The sequence below is a fragment of the Lithobates pipiens genome, unplaced genomic scaffold (assembly GCF_037356315.1).
Source record: "Lithobates pipiens isolate NorthernLeopardFrog02 unplaced genomic scaffold, aLitPip1_a1.2 Scaffold_8, whole genome shotgun sequence".
NCBI lineage: Eukaryota > Metazoa > Chordata > Amphibia > Anura > Ranidae > Lithobates > Lithobates pipiens.
In genome coordinates, this window is record NW_027507903.1 from 346041275 (window position 1) to 346055751 (window position 14477).

General features: G+C 41.7%; 1 protein-coding gene across 1 annotated transcript in view; it reads right to left on the minus strand.

The window, feature by feature from the left end:
• The window catches only part of RAD50 (RAD50 double strand break repair protein), a 471242-nt gene that overhangs the window by 402182 nt on the left and 54583 nt on the right, over nucleotides 1–14477 (minus strand). The window contains exons 4-5 of the mRNA XM_077473261.1: nucleotides 6659–6810; nucleotides 3180–3365 (exon numbers count right to left, since the gene is read on the minus strand). Of these exons, the coding sequence (XP_077329387.1) occupies nucleotides 3180–3365; nucleotides 6659–6810 (338 nt within the window). The remainder of the gene's footprint in view (nucleotides 1–3179; nucleotides 3366–6658; nucleotides 6811–14477) is intronic.

Here is a 14477-nt window from a genome sequence, read left to right on the forward strand (position 1 = left end):
TAGGAATTGGAATAAAAAATATATATATATAAATGTGAATTGCACAATAAATTAATCAGATGCCTAAAGTAAATGATGCTATGTATGCTAAACTCAATCTATAATCAACAGTGAAACTTTTTAAAAAATATACTAAAAAATACCCAATGTGCCTGTGACTGTGGTGATGGCCTAACCAAGAACTTTGGTATACAAATTCAATCAAATAACCATAAAGCAAAAACCAAAAAATTCAAATTTGTACAATTGTGAAACAAAAGTGAAAAAATGAAATATGAAAAGTGCAACAAATATATACACACTGTGTTAGATTTCGAAAAATTCCCAATTATAGATATGAAAATTGGGAAAACCATACAAGAAAAATTAGAGATATTAGTCCATAATATAAAAAAATGTAAAAAATATAAGAAATAGAGATTTAGTCCATAATATAAAAAATGGAAATTAGATAGTGAAAAAAGAGATTTTCTATGTATAGAAGAAGAATGGAGGGAGTAACTTCGCTTTATCCGTTCGTGTTTATGAATTTTGCGCTCACCAGAAATACGACCCCTTCCGGGGTAGATCAGCCTCCACAGTATAAGCCACTGTGTCGCTTCTTGGGCTGTCTTTGCTGGAATGCAGGGGAGATCCCTCGTTCTTCCGTGGGGATGTTGTACCTCGTATTACATAAGGTAAAGAAGAGGACTTTCCATGGTATAGTATGTTTGCAACTCAATTTGTAACAACTTAAAAGTACTCACATTTAGTATGATAAAACAGGTATTGTAAGAAAGCGTTCGGAACTTCCGCTCGGCTAGCACGCCGTTTGCACTGAAGGTGTACGTATCTGGCCACGCCCTACGCGTTTTGTCATTCAGACGTCATCTGGAGCGCAAGAAGCGACACAGTGGCTTATACTGTGGAGGCTGATCTACCCCGGAAGGGGTCGTATTTCTGGTGAGTGCAAAATTCATAAACACGAACGGATAAAGCGAAGTTACTCCCTCCATTCTTCTTCTATACATAGAAAATCTCTCTTTTTTCACTATCTAATTTCCATTTTTTATATTATGGACTAAATCTCTATTTCTTATATTTTTTACATTTTTTTATATTATGGACTAATATCTCTAATTTTTCTTGTATTGTTTTCCCAATTTTCATATCTATAATTGGGAATTTTTCGAAATCTAACACAGTGTGTATATATTTGTTGCACTTTTCATATTTCATTTTTTCACTTGTGTTTCACAATTGTACAAATTTGAATTTTTTGGTTTTTGCTTTATGGTTATTTGATTGAATTTGTATACCAAAGTTCTTGGTTAGGCCATCACCACAGTCACAGGCACATTGGGTATTTTTTAGTATATTTTTTAGTATATTTTTTAAAAAGTTTCACTGTTGATTATAGATTGAGTTTAGCATACATAGCATCCTTTACTTTAGGCATCTGATTCATTTATTGTGCAATTCACATTTATATATATATATTTTTTATTCCAATTCCTATTTTCACCCTATTTTTATATTAATTTATTAACCAGCACGCTGGAAAATTTATATTTATTTTTGGATTCACAATTTAATATTGACTGATACATTATTTATAGGGTTTATTATACCAGTATATTTTGGTTCATTCAGGATTCTTTAGAGTTTAAAACCATTAGCCAGCAAGCTGAAAAATCTGTACATTTCTATGATATTTATATTTAGTGAGTCCAAAAAGGTATAGCGCCATATCTATTTTTTCTACCTCACTTTACTTGACATTATATAGATGATGTCAATGCTCATTGAAGATTAATTCACAGCACCCAATGTCCTAATAACAAGATAGTGGTGCATGGCCTACTGATAAAATTAGTGTGCAGAGGCAGGGTCATACCTGGGGCTCTTAATTCAGAAAGCAATCCACAGCTAACTGACACTGGCCATCAAAGAAAAAGCTATGTCTGGCGCAAACGCAACACATCACCCAAAGAACACCATACCCACGGTGAAACATGGTGGTGACAGCATCATGCTGTGGGGATGTTTTTCAGCAGTCAGGACTGGGAAACTGGTTGGAGTTGAGGGAAAAATGGACAGTGCTAAATACAGGGATATTCTTGAACAAAACCTGTACCACTCTGTGTGTGATTTGAGGCTAGGATGGAGGATCGTCTTTCAGCCAGGGCAATGACCCCAAACACACTGCTAAAGCAACACTTGAGTGGTTTAAGGGGAAACCTATAAATGTGTTGGAATGGCCTAGTCAAAGCCCAGACCTCAATCCAACAGAAAATCTGTGGTCAGACTTAAAGATTACTGTTCACAAGTGCAAACCATCCGATTGAAGGAGCTGGAGCAGTTTTGCAAGGAGGAGTGGGCAAAAATCCCAGTGGTAAGATGTGGCAAGCTCATAGAGACTTATCCAAAGTGACTTGGAGCTGTGATCGCCGCTCTACAAAGTATTGACTTGGGGGGGGGGTGAATAGTTAAGCACAATGACTTTTTATGTCATTTTTCCCTATTTGTTGATTGCTTCACAATGAAAAATAAAAAAATCTCAAAGTTGTGGGCATGTTCTGTAAACTAAATGACGCAAATCAAACAATCCATGTTAATTCCAGGTTGTGAGGCAACAAAACACGAAAAATGCCAAGGGGGTGAATACTTTTGCAAGGCCTGTAAAACTGCTAAAAAGTCTGTTACAGTCAGAATAAGTGATCTCTTAAGGCCCGTACACACGGTCAGAAAATCTGAAGATAAATTTCATCTGATGAACGATCTGCCAATTTTCTAATCGTTGGTATGCGGCTTTTGACAGCTGATTATGAAGACTTGAAAATTTTTGTCTAGTGTGACCATGTCCTCTGGTTTTCTTTTCATTAGTACTGTTTTCTGACCAAAAAAATAAATAAAAAAATCTCAAGAGCTAGACTAGACATGCTCAGAAATGAAAGAACACATATAAAACAATTCAACACGTTACATCACTTCTGACGTTGAATTCTGTCGTCAGAAAATTTTCTCATGGTGAGTACCCTCTTCATTTTCGATTTGAGAATAGCATCAAACAAAAAACTGACAAAAAATTTTCAATTATCTGACCGTGTGTACAAGGCTTTAATCCATGTGGCCTGAAATGGCAATTGTCCAGATCACCATTACTTATACATGTATGGATTTCAAATGGAAAGGTTTACCTGGTTGCTGAAAAGATCTCATCAAACTTTATCTTCAGCTGTCTCCCCTCACTCAGAGGCCAGCTGGAATCTTCCTGGTGACAGAAGATGACATTGTTCAGAACGGCGGTGGACACTCCTAATGCACTGATCATCTCTCTGTCCATTTCTGCACATTTCGTACTAAGACTGACTTTCTCTCCATGCCTGGAAACAAATGTAAACAAAGTAATAACAGATAGCACACACGTTAAATGCAGGTGACCCACTTCACCAATAAAACAGCAGCTTGTGAAAGCCATCACAAAAAAAAAAAAAAATCTGTTTCTCCGAGTACAGTACAGGACACATGATCTTTAATTAAACAAACATAGGATATTATGCAGCTACCTTCAGGAAATTTGAAACACTGCACACTTCCACACAGCCTCAGATTTGATGCTGTTGGGAAGATGTGCTTCCTTCAACTACCAGGCCCTGTACTGAGAGGGCATCCAGGAATCCTCCATAGCCCCATAGTCTGGTACCTGTCATGGGAAATTTCCGTTTCTTTTGGAGAAAAAGGTTCTCAAGTTCTGTTTTGGAAAGCCACAACACCAGGGAAAGTCTGGCCTTGCAGATCAGATGCATGGGGCAGTCCAAGGATTGATATAGTTTGTCCCACACTGACACAATGTTAAGGTTCAATGGCCTGGAGTGAAATGGGCACATGGCACTGCCTCAAAAGCAGGTTACCATCATGTCCAAGACACTCATGCAGACATGAACCTAGAGTTAAAAACAATTTAGCAACCGGGGTAACTGGCGCTACCTATTTAGCACGAACAGATGTTAATTCTCAATACTGAGGAAGATGTATTTTTAAATAAAAAGTCAAAAAATGCCAGCAAGTCCAGTAAAACCGGCCTATTTCACACCTAATAGTTTTCATGTATCAATAACAACTAAATAAAGATAATTACTCCTTACGGAAGGTAATAAATCCTTTGGAACCCACTCATTTCAGTTCAAACCAATAAAGAACACAAAAACAGCTACTGCCAAAATCGTATGCAGTCGCACAGATTACCTAATGCGACTCAGACATACCCGTGATAAATGTAATTGTTAATAACCTTATTTTGAAGACTCAATATAATCCCAAAAAACTTTACATATAACCTGTAGAACAAAAACTAAATAGCAAAAGATGGTGCTTAGTGCGACTTTGCCTTAAAGTCGCATCAGTACTAACCGTGTAATTATACCAACATTCTATAGGATAATATTTGTGAAATACAACTCAATCAATATATGTGAAAATGAATCTGAAAATACAAATTCTATTAAAGGAATCTATATATATATATATATAAAAAAGTGCAAATGGAAAAACAAAAAAGTATGTAAAGAAACACCCAATTAATAACACAGCTCGTGCGCAAAAACACAAAGCCTAAATAATGTGTATGTACTAAAAAATCACCTGTGAAAAAAAATATTATTATATATTACATATTTAGATATATATATATATATATATATATATATATCTAAATATGTAATATATAATAATATTTTTTTTCACAGGTGATTTTTTTTAGTACATACACATTATTTAGGCCTTGTGTTTTTGGGCACGAGCTGTGTTATTAATTGGGTGTTTCTTTACATACTTTTTTGTTTTTCCATTTGCACTTTTTTATATATATAGATTCCTTTAATAGAATTTGTATTTTCAGATTCATTTTCACATATATTGATTGAGTTGTATTTCACAAATATTATCTTATAGAATGTTGGTATAATTACACGGTTAGTACTGATGCGACTTTAAGGCAAAGTCGCACTAAGCACCATCTTTTGCTATTTAGTTTTTGTTCTACAGGTTATATGTAAAGTTTTTTGGGATTATATTGAGTCTTCAAAATAAGGTTATTAACAATTACACTTATCACGGGTATGTCTGAGTCGCATTAGGTAATCTGTGCGACTGCATACGATTTTGGCAGTAGCTGTTTTTGTGTTCTTTATTGGTTTGAACTGAAATGAGTGGGTTCCAAAGGATTTATTACCTTCCGTAAGGAGTAATTATCTTTATTTAGTTGTTATTGATACATGAAAACTATTAGGTGTGAAATAGGCCGGTTTTACTGGACTTGCTGGCATTTTTTGACTTTTTATTTAAAAATACATCTTCCTCAGTATTGAGAATTAACATCTGTTCGTGCTAAATAGGTAGCGCCAGTTACCCCGGTTGCTAAATTGTTTTTATTGTTGAAAGAAACCCCAATTGGGGATTTTCTTTTTTTGGGGGGGGGGCTGCAACCTATAATTATTTAATTATATATATAATATTTTCTCCTGAGCCTACTGCCCCTTGTGTTTATCTATCCAACACCTAGGGTTGATTAGCGCGGTTTACTCTATTTAATAACATTTATGAACCTAGAGTTGAGCATGAATCTGAAGGGCCCAGGCACTAGAGCAGAGGGACAGAGGTTTGTCCCAGTGTAGGAAGATCCTGGACAAGGTTGTATCTATCCTGGGCCTGATATGCAATATCAGGCCCAGGATAGATACAACCCTGTCCAGGATGTTCCTGTCTTTTAGCCTGCCCAATCCACTGTAAGCATTCCCTTCTGTTTTTTTTTTTTTTTTTTTTTTTTTTTTTTTACACACAGTACACAAGTGTCTGCTGCTGATGACCAGTTGTCACAGGGGACAGTGGGCAGGACAATATGGGCAAGGATTTGACGAATGGGCATTTACTTTGAGCTTTTATGCACTGCTGATTGATGTATCTGAGTACAAGTCAAGAGCGAGTAGTGGGTGGCTACGATCCCACATACTGTACAGTGTGGACTATGCAGAATAGCCACCCTCATAAAGGAAGTTGCAGCTTTAAAGTTTTGAAAACGACTTTTATAGATTTGATCTCTAATGCTGCTTTTAGAATGGACACTAGTTACAAATACAGATATTGAACATAATTGTTTCTTTACTTGTCTTTAGTGCCACTTTATTATAAACTTAAAAAATAACATTTTTGTTACTGACCATTGGCTTGTCCTCAACCTGCAAACACTTGTTACCAACCTTTGGCTAGTTTACTGACTCTGCTTTTTCTTGATCTGTACCTGCTATATCTGCTACTGGGCCCTGGCTTGCTCACCTCCTGATGGGGCGATCCTGAGAGCCGTAACCTGATACTAACAGGCAGAAAAACCCATCTTCACTATCAGGAGCACTGGTGAATACCGATTAGTACTTAGAACTGGCATCTCGGGTAAGCCCCCTATCTGCCAGGGTGACTTGCTTGTATTCCTACAGTATCCTGCTAGTCAGTGGCAGCCTCTGTACTGCTATAGCTTTGGCCTCTGAGTCTGACCCCTAACCATGACAGAGAATGAATTTATGCTATTAAAAGTTTATAAACAGTTAAACAGTGATATATAAAACCACAAATGGAAGGAACCCTCTTCTACCAGGTTTATTTAGCAGTGTTTCTAGATTCGTACTTCATTCTGGTGATCACTCCTTCCAATGTTTTAAATTCATTTTTTTTCCCTTTCTGAGTGCACACCATAGACCGTTGCACAGCCACAAGTTGTCCATTGACATCTCGGAGTTGAAGACGAATCTGCGCTCTAACATCTGTTTCATGAGCAACCTGAAAAACAGCAAAAATCAGTTTATGTATTTTACCAACATGTTGAACTACTATCAGTTTGCAGCTTCAATCTGGTCTATCCCATTGTTCAAAGCAAATAGGAAATCAGACTAAAAATAAAACATCTTGGTTATGGTATTGGTGCATGGTACATGTGGGCATTACAACAAAAAATATAGGAAGCAGGAGTTTACCTCACTGAATAGGACTGCATTCAACTCCACAACTCACAAATTAACACGTATAAATAAACTAACTTCCAAGCAATTATGCTTGTGCAATGTAATATTCATGTTCTACTCATTCTACTCCTGTGTCTTTAGTCTTAAAAAAAAAAAAAAAAAATCTGAACCACTGGTAGGATTAGGCTGGGTTCACACTGATGCGCGTCCGTGGGTCCCAGCAGGGTATCCGCTGCTTCCCAGTACACTGGTTCAGGTGCAAATCAGGTCCACACTTTTGCCTGAATACGCACCTGAAAATGGAGCCAAACGCTCACAGGACCCTTTTCCAATGCGGACTGCGGCTGCCCCAAAGCGGTGTTTACCGGCTCCATTGGGACCCGGTCACAGTCTCCTGTCATGCGAATTGCATAATTCTGAACCCAGCCTGAAATGGGAGTGCTATTCAGTCACGACCCTCCCGATTATAAGTCAAACCTTCCTAATTTGCATCAAGAGCTCTTCAGTGCTTATAAATTCTTCATTCTCAGGAAGCTGAAGGTTGGGCCTTATGCCCATCTCCCACCCTATTCAAACCTGCGCATTCTCAAGCAGTTTAAAAAGTGTCTTTTTCAAATTCTGCTGGCCAGCTGAAGGTCTCCACAAGTACAGTTCCCCATAGGAATGAATGAGCACACAATGAGGAGGACTGAGCAAGAATGTTTTCAGAAGGAAGGCCGTGTGGCACCTGACAGGGAACAAAGGTAAGAATCAGATCAGGGTGGTTGCATTTAAGTAATGGTAACTTGTACCAAAGGTACAGTTGTCCTTTAAGAAGCAGAAGTGCGCTAGAAGTAAACTTATTCTTTAAAGCAGCCTCTCTCAACTTTTTTTTTTTTAAGTTTAATCTTGTTTTTAAGATTTGCTTATAACCAAGTTACAATAAAAAGATAAACAGAAAGGCACTGAGACATTTATGAGATCAGTGCAATATCAGCAAAAGTACATTGTAAATACTGATATAGAAAACAATGAAAAACACGAGGAAACACTCCACGGGGTAAATAACAATCAAGCCCAACTAGCCCAAATCTATAGGTGAAAACCTATTAGAAACTCCATATGCCCAGGTTAAGAAGGGCAGTAAACAATATACAGTAGGTGCCGCCAATATTGTGTTTCCAGCACGATCCTAACGCGCCGGTTCCCGGCGACAGGCTTCTCCAACCAGCGCGATCCTGTCGCGCTGGCTGCAATAGGAAAATGTCAAATTTTCCTATAGCAGCGAGCACGAAAAATAAGCAACAATGTCTCCTCTCTAATAAGACCTGCATGCCTTCAGGGGCATACCAGGCCCTTAGGTCTGGTAGTGATTTTAAGGGGATACCACACCCCTGGGCATACCAAACCCATATCCGAGCACGCAGCCCGGCTGGTCAGGAAAGGGGGTGGGGTTGGGCGAGCGCCCCACCCCTCCTGAGCCGTACCAGGCCGCATGCTCTCAACATGGGAGGGTGGGTGCTTTGGGGGAAGGGGGCGCCCTGCGGGCCCCCCACCCCAAAGCACCTTGTCCCCACGTTGATGAGGACAAGGGCCTCTTCACGACAACCCTGGCCGTTGGTTGTCGGGGTCTGCGGGGGGGCTCATCGGAATCCGGGAGCCTCCTTTAATAAATGGGGCCCCCAGATCCCGGCCCCCCACCCTATGTGAATGAGTATGGGGTACATGGTACCCCTACCCATTTACCTGTTAATAAAAAAAATACACAACACAGGTTTTCAAAGTAATTTATTAGACAGCTCCGGGGGTCTTCTTCTGTCTCCTTTGCGCTCTCCGGTTCTTCTCTGCGCTCTCCGGTTCTTGTGGGCTCCTCCGCTATCTTCTTCCAGCTCATTTACTAGCAGAGGAGCCCGGTCTCCTCTGTCCTCCTTCCTTCATCCGATGTTGACACGACGCTCTCTCCCAGTGTAATGCCGTGTGAGCGATGCGCGATCACTTATATAGGCATGGGGTGTGGTCACTGGGTGATGTCACACCGTGGACCCGCCCCTTATGATTTCACAGTCCCAGCATGCCCCGGGACCTGACATCATAACAGGCGGGGCCACGTGTGACATCACCCGGTGACTACACTCCATGCCTATATAAATGATCGCACATCGCTCACACGGCATTACAGTGGGAGAGAGCGTTGTGTCAACATCGGATGAAGAAAGAAGAGAGAATGACGGAGGACGGAGGACGGACTGGGCTCCTCCGTTAGTAAAAGAACTGGAAGAAGATAGCGGAGGAGCCCAGTAGAAGAACTGGAGAGAGCGGGAGAAGACGCGGGAGAGCACGAACGAGTCGGAAGAAAACCCCTGAAGTCGTAAGAAGACCCCCAGAGCTGCCTAATAAATTACTTTGAATTCCAGTGTTGTGTGTTTTTTTTATTAACACTTTTTTCCCCCAGGTGAATGGGTAGGGGTATCATGTACCCCATACTCATTCACATAGGGTGGGGGGCCAGAATCTGGGGGCTCCCAGATTCCAAGAAGCCCCCCGCAGACCCAAACAACCAATGGCCAGGGTTGTTGGGAAGAGGCCCTTGTCCTCCTCATGCACCCACCTCCCCATGTTGAGGGCATGCCGCCTGGTACGGCTCTGGGGGGAGGGGGGGCACTCGCCCGTCCCCACCCCCTTTGCTGACCGGCTGGGTTGTGTGTTTGGATAGGGGTCTGGTATGGATCTTGGGGGGACCCCCACATCGTTTTTTCGGCATAGGGGGTTCCCCTTAAAATCCCCACCAGACCTAAGGGCCTGGTATGCCTCTGGAGGGGGAACCCATGCTAGTTTATTTAAAATTTGGAGTGGAGTTCTTCCTTAAGATTCATACCAAATAACGTGCCTGGTATTGGCAGGAATCCAATTCGGATCCCCGCACCAGTGTGAACCCGGCCCCAATGTCAGCGATGCTTGTCACTCATTGGGAAAGGAAAAATCATTTTTCCTTTCCCGATGCGAGCTGGCTCGGCGCTAGCTCCCGCGATGGGGCTCACAGTGCGCCAATCTCGCCGATAAAAGCGACGAGATTGACACAATATCGCGGGCACCTACTGTATATTAAAGGAGTGGGTCATTGCCATACAAGGCCACTGGGTGCCTCTCTTTCGAGTATACATAGAATAATAGTATTGTCATGACCAAATAAACAAATAGAACACCTAGAATGTGTCAAGGAGCAGAAAAATACAGATAAAAGAAAACAAGAAAAAAAAAAAGGGGGGGGTGGATAGGAGGGTATAGGGCAAGTTAAATCAAGTGCCAAAGAATGTACAAGATCAAAGCCTCATGGGGAGCAGCAGGGCTGGAAACCCTACACAGGATGACAAAGAGTAGCTCAGCAGGTTTAGATAGAAGAGGAAAATCTGTACTAGTGTCGGACCAGGTGATGGTGCAGTTGTCAGTTTTATCCCTTTCCCAGGAGATCACACCCTCTAAATGGCGGATGGCATCCATTTCACAGATCCAGTCAGTAAAGGAGGGAGCATGTGGTTTGTGCCATGCCCTATCACAGTACATGCAGAGGTTAGAAAAAGGACATAGAAGGCTTTTTATTTTGTTTATAGGATCCGGTCAACATTGATAGAGAAGTAATAAATAAGAGAAATCTGTCACCAACTAAGTCATATTAATGGCGTAATAATTTAGCCCCAAAAAAGGGTTTACAAGAGGGCAAGCGCTCCAGATATGTGTCATGGAGCCTGTAAACATTTCCAGTAGGTAGAAAAAAAGAACCCCTAGTCGGGGAATGGATGGGACTTTATGGTTGTTGTTCATATAATAATTAACAGTTTATGAGTAAAAAAATATATATATTTTTTATTAAGACACTAATACATAAAAGAAGAAAGGTATATATTACAAATACAGTTTTTACGTTTTTACTAATTTTAATGGAGGTGCTGTGGTGCTATTCAGGTCAAGTAAGTTATACCACATTGATTTTATCATGTAATTTGCACAAAAGTAGCTACAAAAAAAAAATCACAGTTCTAATAAAGAAAGATTGGTTTGTTATTTACCTGACTGCAGTGCATTGAGGTAATGTGGCTCCCAAAAGGCCCCGCAGACTGTTTTGCCGCTTGGGTCTATTTGTATTCCCCACATGAGCATCATTAGCGGCGCAACATGTGACATCACGCCGCTCCCGATACTGCACCGGATGTGTGCGAGTGGCGTCTGATGGTGTTGCATAGCATGCAGCATTTGGATAAGTGCCTTTGGGTTTAGGTTCACTTTGGTTGTCATGTTTTTGCCTTGGTCCATTGCACTTTATCTCCCCTTTTTTCTTATTATTTAGTCTCATTCATTCATCACTGTTTCCTAGTTAATGTTTGCACATATTTTGGCCACTGACAATCACTTTTTACATATAGGTTAGTCCATTATAATTTTCATTTATAATCTTTTATTATCACTTTACATGTAGGTATACTGGGTTCATTATTTACATACTATATCATATATTCATTACTGTTTCAAACTACACATATATTTAATATTTGTCCCCAGATACCCTTGTCTGATGAGTTATACACCATCACCGCTGTTATATGGAGACCCTCCCAATACCCAGCCACTAAAACTTTCTAACGTTGGAACGCACACTACTAACGATGGTTTCATACGATCTGTTCCATGCTTAATGCTTCCCTTCGTTTTGTAAGTACCCATCTTTTGTTCAAATAAATCAATTTTTTGATGGTACTTCACTATTCGTTCCCCCTTTTTTTACTTCTGGGTACATGTCTATTTGGCTCAAACTCTTCATTGAGGAACCCTGGATCTGCTGATCTGGCTTTCCACACATCATCATAAAGACATCCATGCCAAGCCTTAATTGACCCTCCAGACTGAAAAGCTGGGGGTCATGTGGATCTGGTGAGTGAGGACTCTTAAGGGCCGGTGCACACAGCGATGCGCGGCGAGGCGTCTCCGACTTGCCTCGCCGCGACTTGCACGGACCTCAGCGGCGACTTGCAGAGGACTTCTGTATAGAAGTCAATGCAAGTCGCCCCCGAAGTCGCCCCAAAGTAGTACAGGAACCTTTTTTCTGAGTCGGAGCGACTCGAGTCGCTCCTCTCAGAACGGTTCCATTGTACAGAATGGGGGCGACTTGCGGGAGCGAGGCGAGGCGAGCCGTGTCGCCTCGCCTCGCGCCGCAGTGTGAACCGGCCCTAAGGGGGTGTTGTGCACCTGAAGTTTTTCATTCACTTTGTATTGGAGCACTTTCAGTGATTTGTTTTGGACTTTATGTCGGTTCATCTTATATACAACTTTTTTCACATATATGTTTGCGAGCGCTGTATTTATATGTCTTAAGGCTGGATATTGGGCTATCCCAGGGGCATCTGGCTGCAAGGCTGTGCGAGAGCCTATCCAGAAGCAAGAGGGCAGCGCAGGGTTGGGACTGCGGCTTGCAGTCCAACCATAAATGACAGTTCTGCCAGGGAACCTGTCAGTAGTCGGAGGTAGAAGGGAAGCTGTCACCACAAAGTGACCAATCACCTTTACCTGGGACCACAGTGAGTAACTGAAGAAAGTACCGGAGCAGTAGTCTCACCAAATAGGCAAAGTGGAGAATCGGGAAAATTCAGGAGGTCATCAAGTCCCAACCAGTGGAGGTGATGTTTGCAGAGCAGCCTTGTGTGCCAAGCTAGGGACCGAGCTGGTCAGCAGGGGTGAAGCTTGAAGGTCTGCAAAGTGCCAAGCTAGGGACCTAGCAGGGAAGCGTGGGTTAGGGTCCAGTGAGAGATTAGGAGCTTAAGGGGCTGAAGAACTACAAGAAGAAGTTGCAGTACAGCTGGGAGAACTGTTACTTTGAGCTAGGAACTGTTTAAGTACTGTTGCCAAAGGAGACAGCAATCCTGCTTGTGCAGAAGTGGCACCCTTCTGGGACCTTTCCCTGTATGGCTGTTCTCCTATTGAAGTCTCAAAATCTACCATTTGAATGTGCAATTACTCAAGGGTGTCCTGGCCCCAACCCTCTTTCCCCTACAAAATATAAATCCTTTTACATCCAAGAAGTGTCTGGTGCCCAGTGACTTCTACCACCTTTGCACCCACTATGCCTCACAACCCACCAATTATTGAAGGATGTCAGCCATCTTTGGCCTTGAAGGTTCCCATTACACTGGAAAAGGTCAGAGATTCTGCTACATATAGTTTTCAGATGACATAACATCTGCTAATACAGATTCATTAATAGACAGTTAAAAAGACAGCTAAAAAGTTCACTGGAGTAACGTGGCTGGTTCTGCCAAGTGGCATTTGCACTGGAACTGTAAAAAGTCCTGACCATTAACTTTCACCATGTCAGTCAAAGCAATACAATTTGGTCAGGGCTGTGATTGAATAGGAGGAAGAGACACTCACTGTGGTCAATATTCAGAAGCATCACACAGATCTGTCCATTACAGCCAAATTACTATTCGCAGTTCTGCATTTTAATTTAACAAAAACAACATTTTTGCTGCATTATTTTATTCAAAATTGTACTACTGTATTATTAAAATGACAACATGAATGCTAACAAATATTGCATCCATGTGCTACTTAATTCAGTCAAAGAAATAGATAACACAAGGCCTCTGCAATAAAGCATACACAGAAGGAATTTACCAGTATTACATAGACACCTGGCAAGTTATCAAATTGTTGAAGAAATATGAAATGAGTGACCTAATCCGACTGTGCGCATTAATAAGTAAGCTAAATAAGATAGCAAGAGTTAACCCCCTTTCACACTGGGGCACTTTGCAGGTGCTACAGCGATAAAAATAGCGCCTGCAAAGCGCCCTGAAAGAGCCGCTGCTGTGTCTCCAGTGTGAAAGCCCCAAGGGCTTTCACACTGGAGCGGTGCACTGGCAGGATGCTAAAAAAAAAAATAAGTCTTGCTAGCAGCCTGTCACGTACCTAGTGGTTTTAAGCCCGAATTGCAGAGGGAGGCCTCCCTTACGACTCCCAATACCGGTTTCCTGTAAGTTAACAGGGAACACAGGAGTAAGGAGGGGTACAGGTGCCTGGCAGGATCAACAGATGGGAAGGGATGAACAGGCGGGAAGGTCAGCTCTGTGGAGAGGAACAGCTTGGCAGACAGGATCAACACAGCAGACTGGATCACAACAACAGATGGGATCAACACAGCAGACTGGATCACAACAACAGATGGGATCAACACAGCAGACTGGATCACAACAACAGATGGAATCAGCTCAGCAAACTGGGTCACCTTAGCAGATGGAATCAGCTCGGCAAACTGGGTCACCTTAGCAGATGGAATCAGCTCGGCAAACTGGGTCACCTTAGCAGATGGAATCAGCTCGGCAAACTGGGTCACCTTAGCAGATGGAATCACCTCGGCAAACTGGGTCACCTTAGCAGATGGAATCAGCTCTGCAAACTGGGTCACCTTAGCAGATGGAATCAGCTCGGCAAACTGGGTCACCTTAGCAGATGGAATCA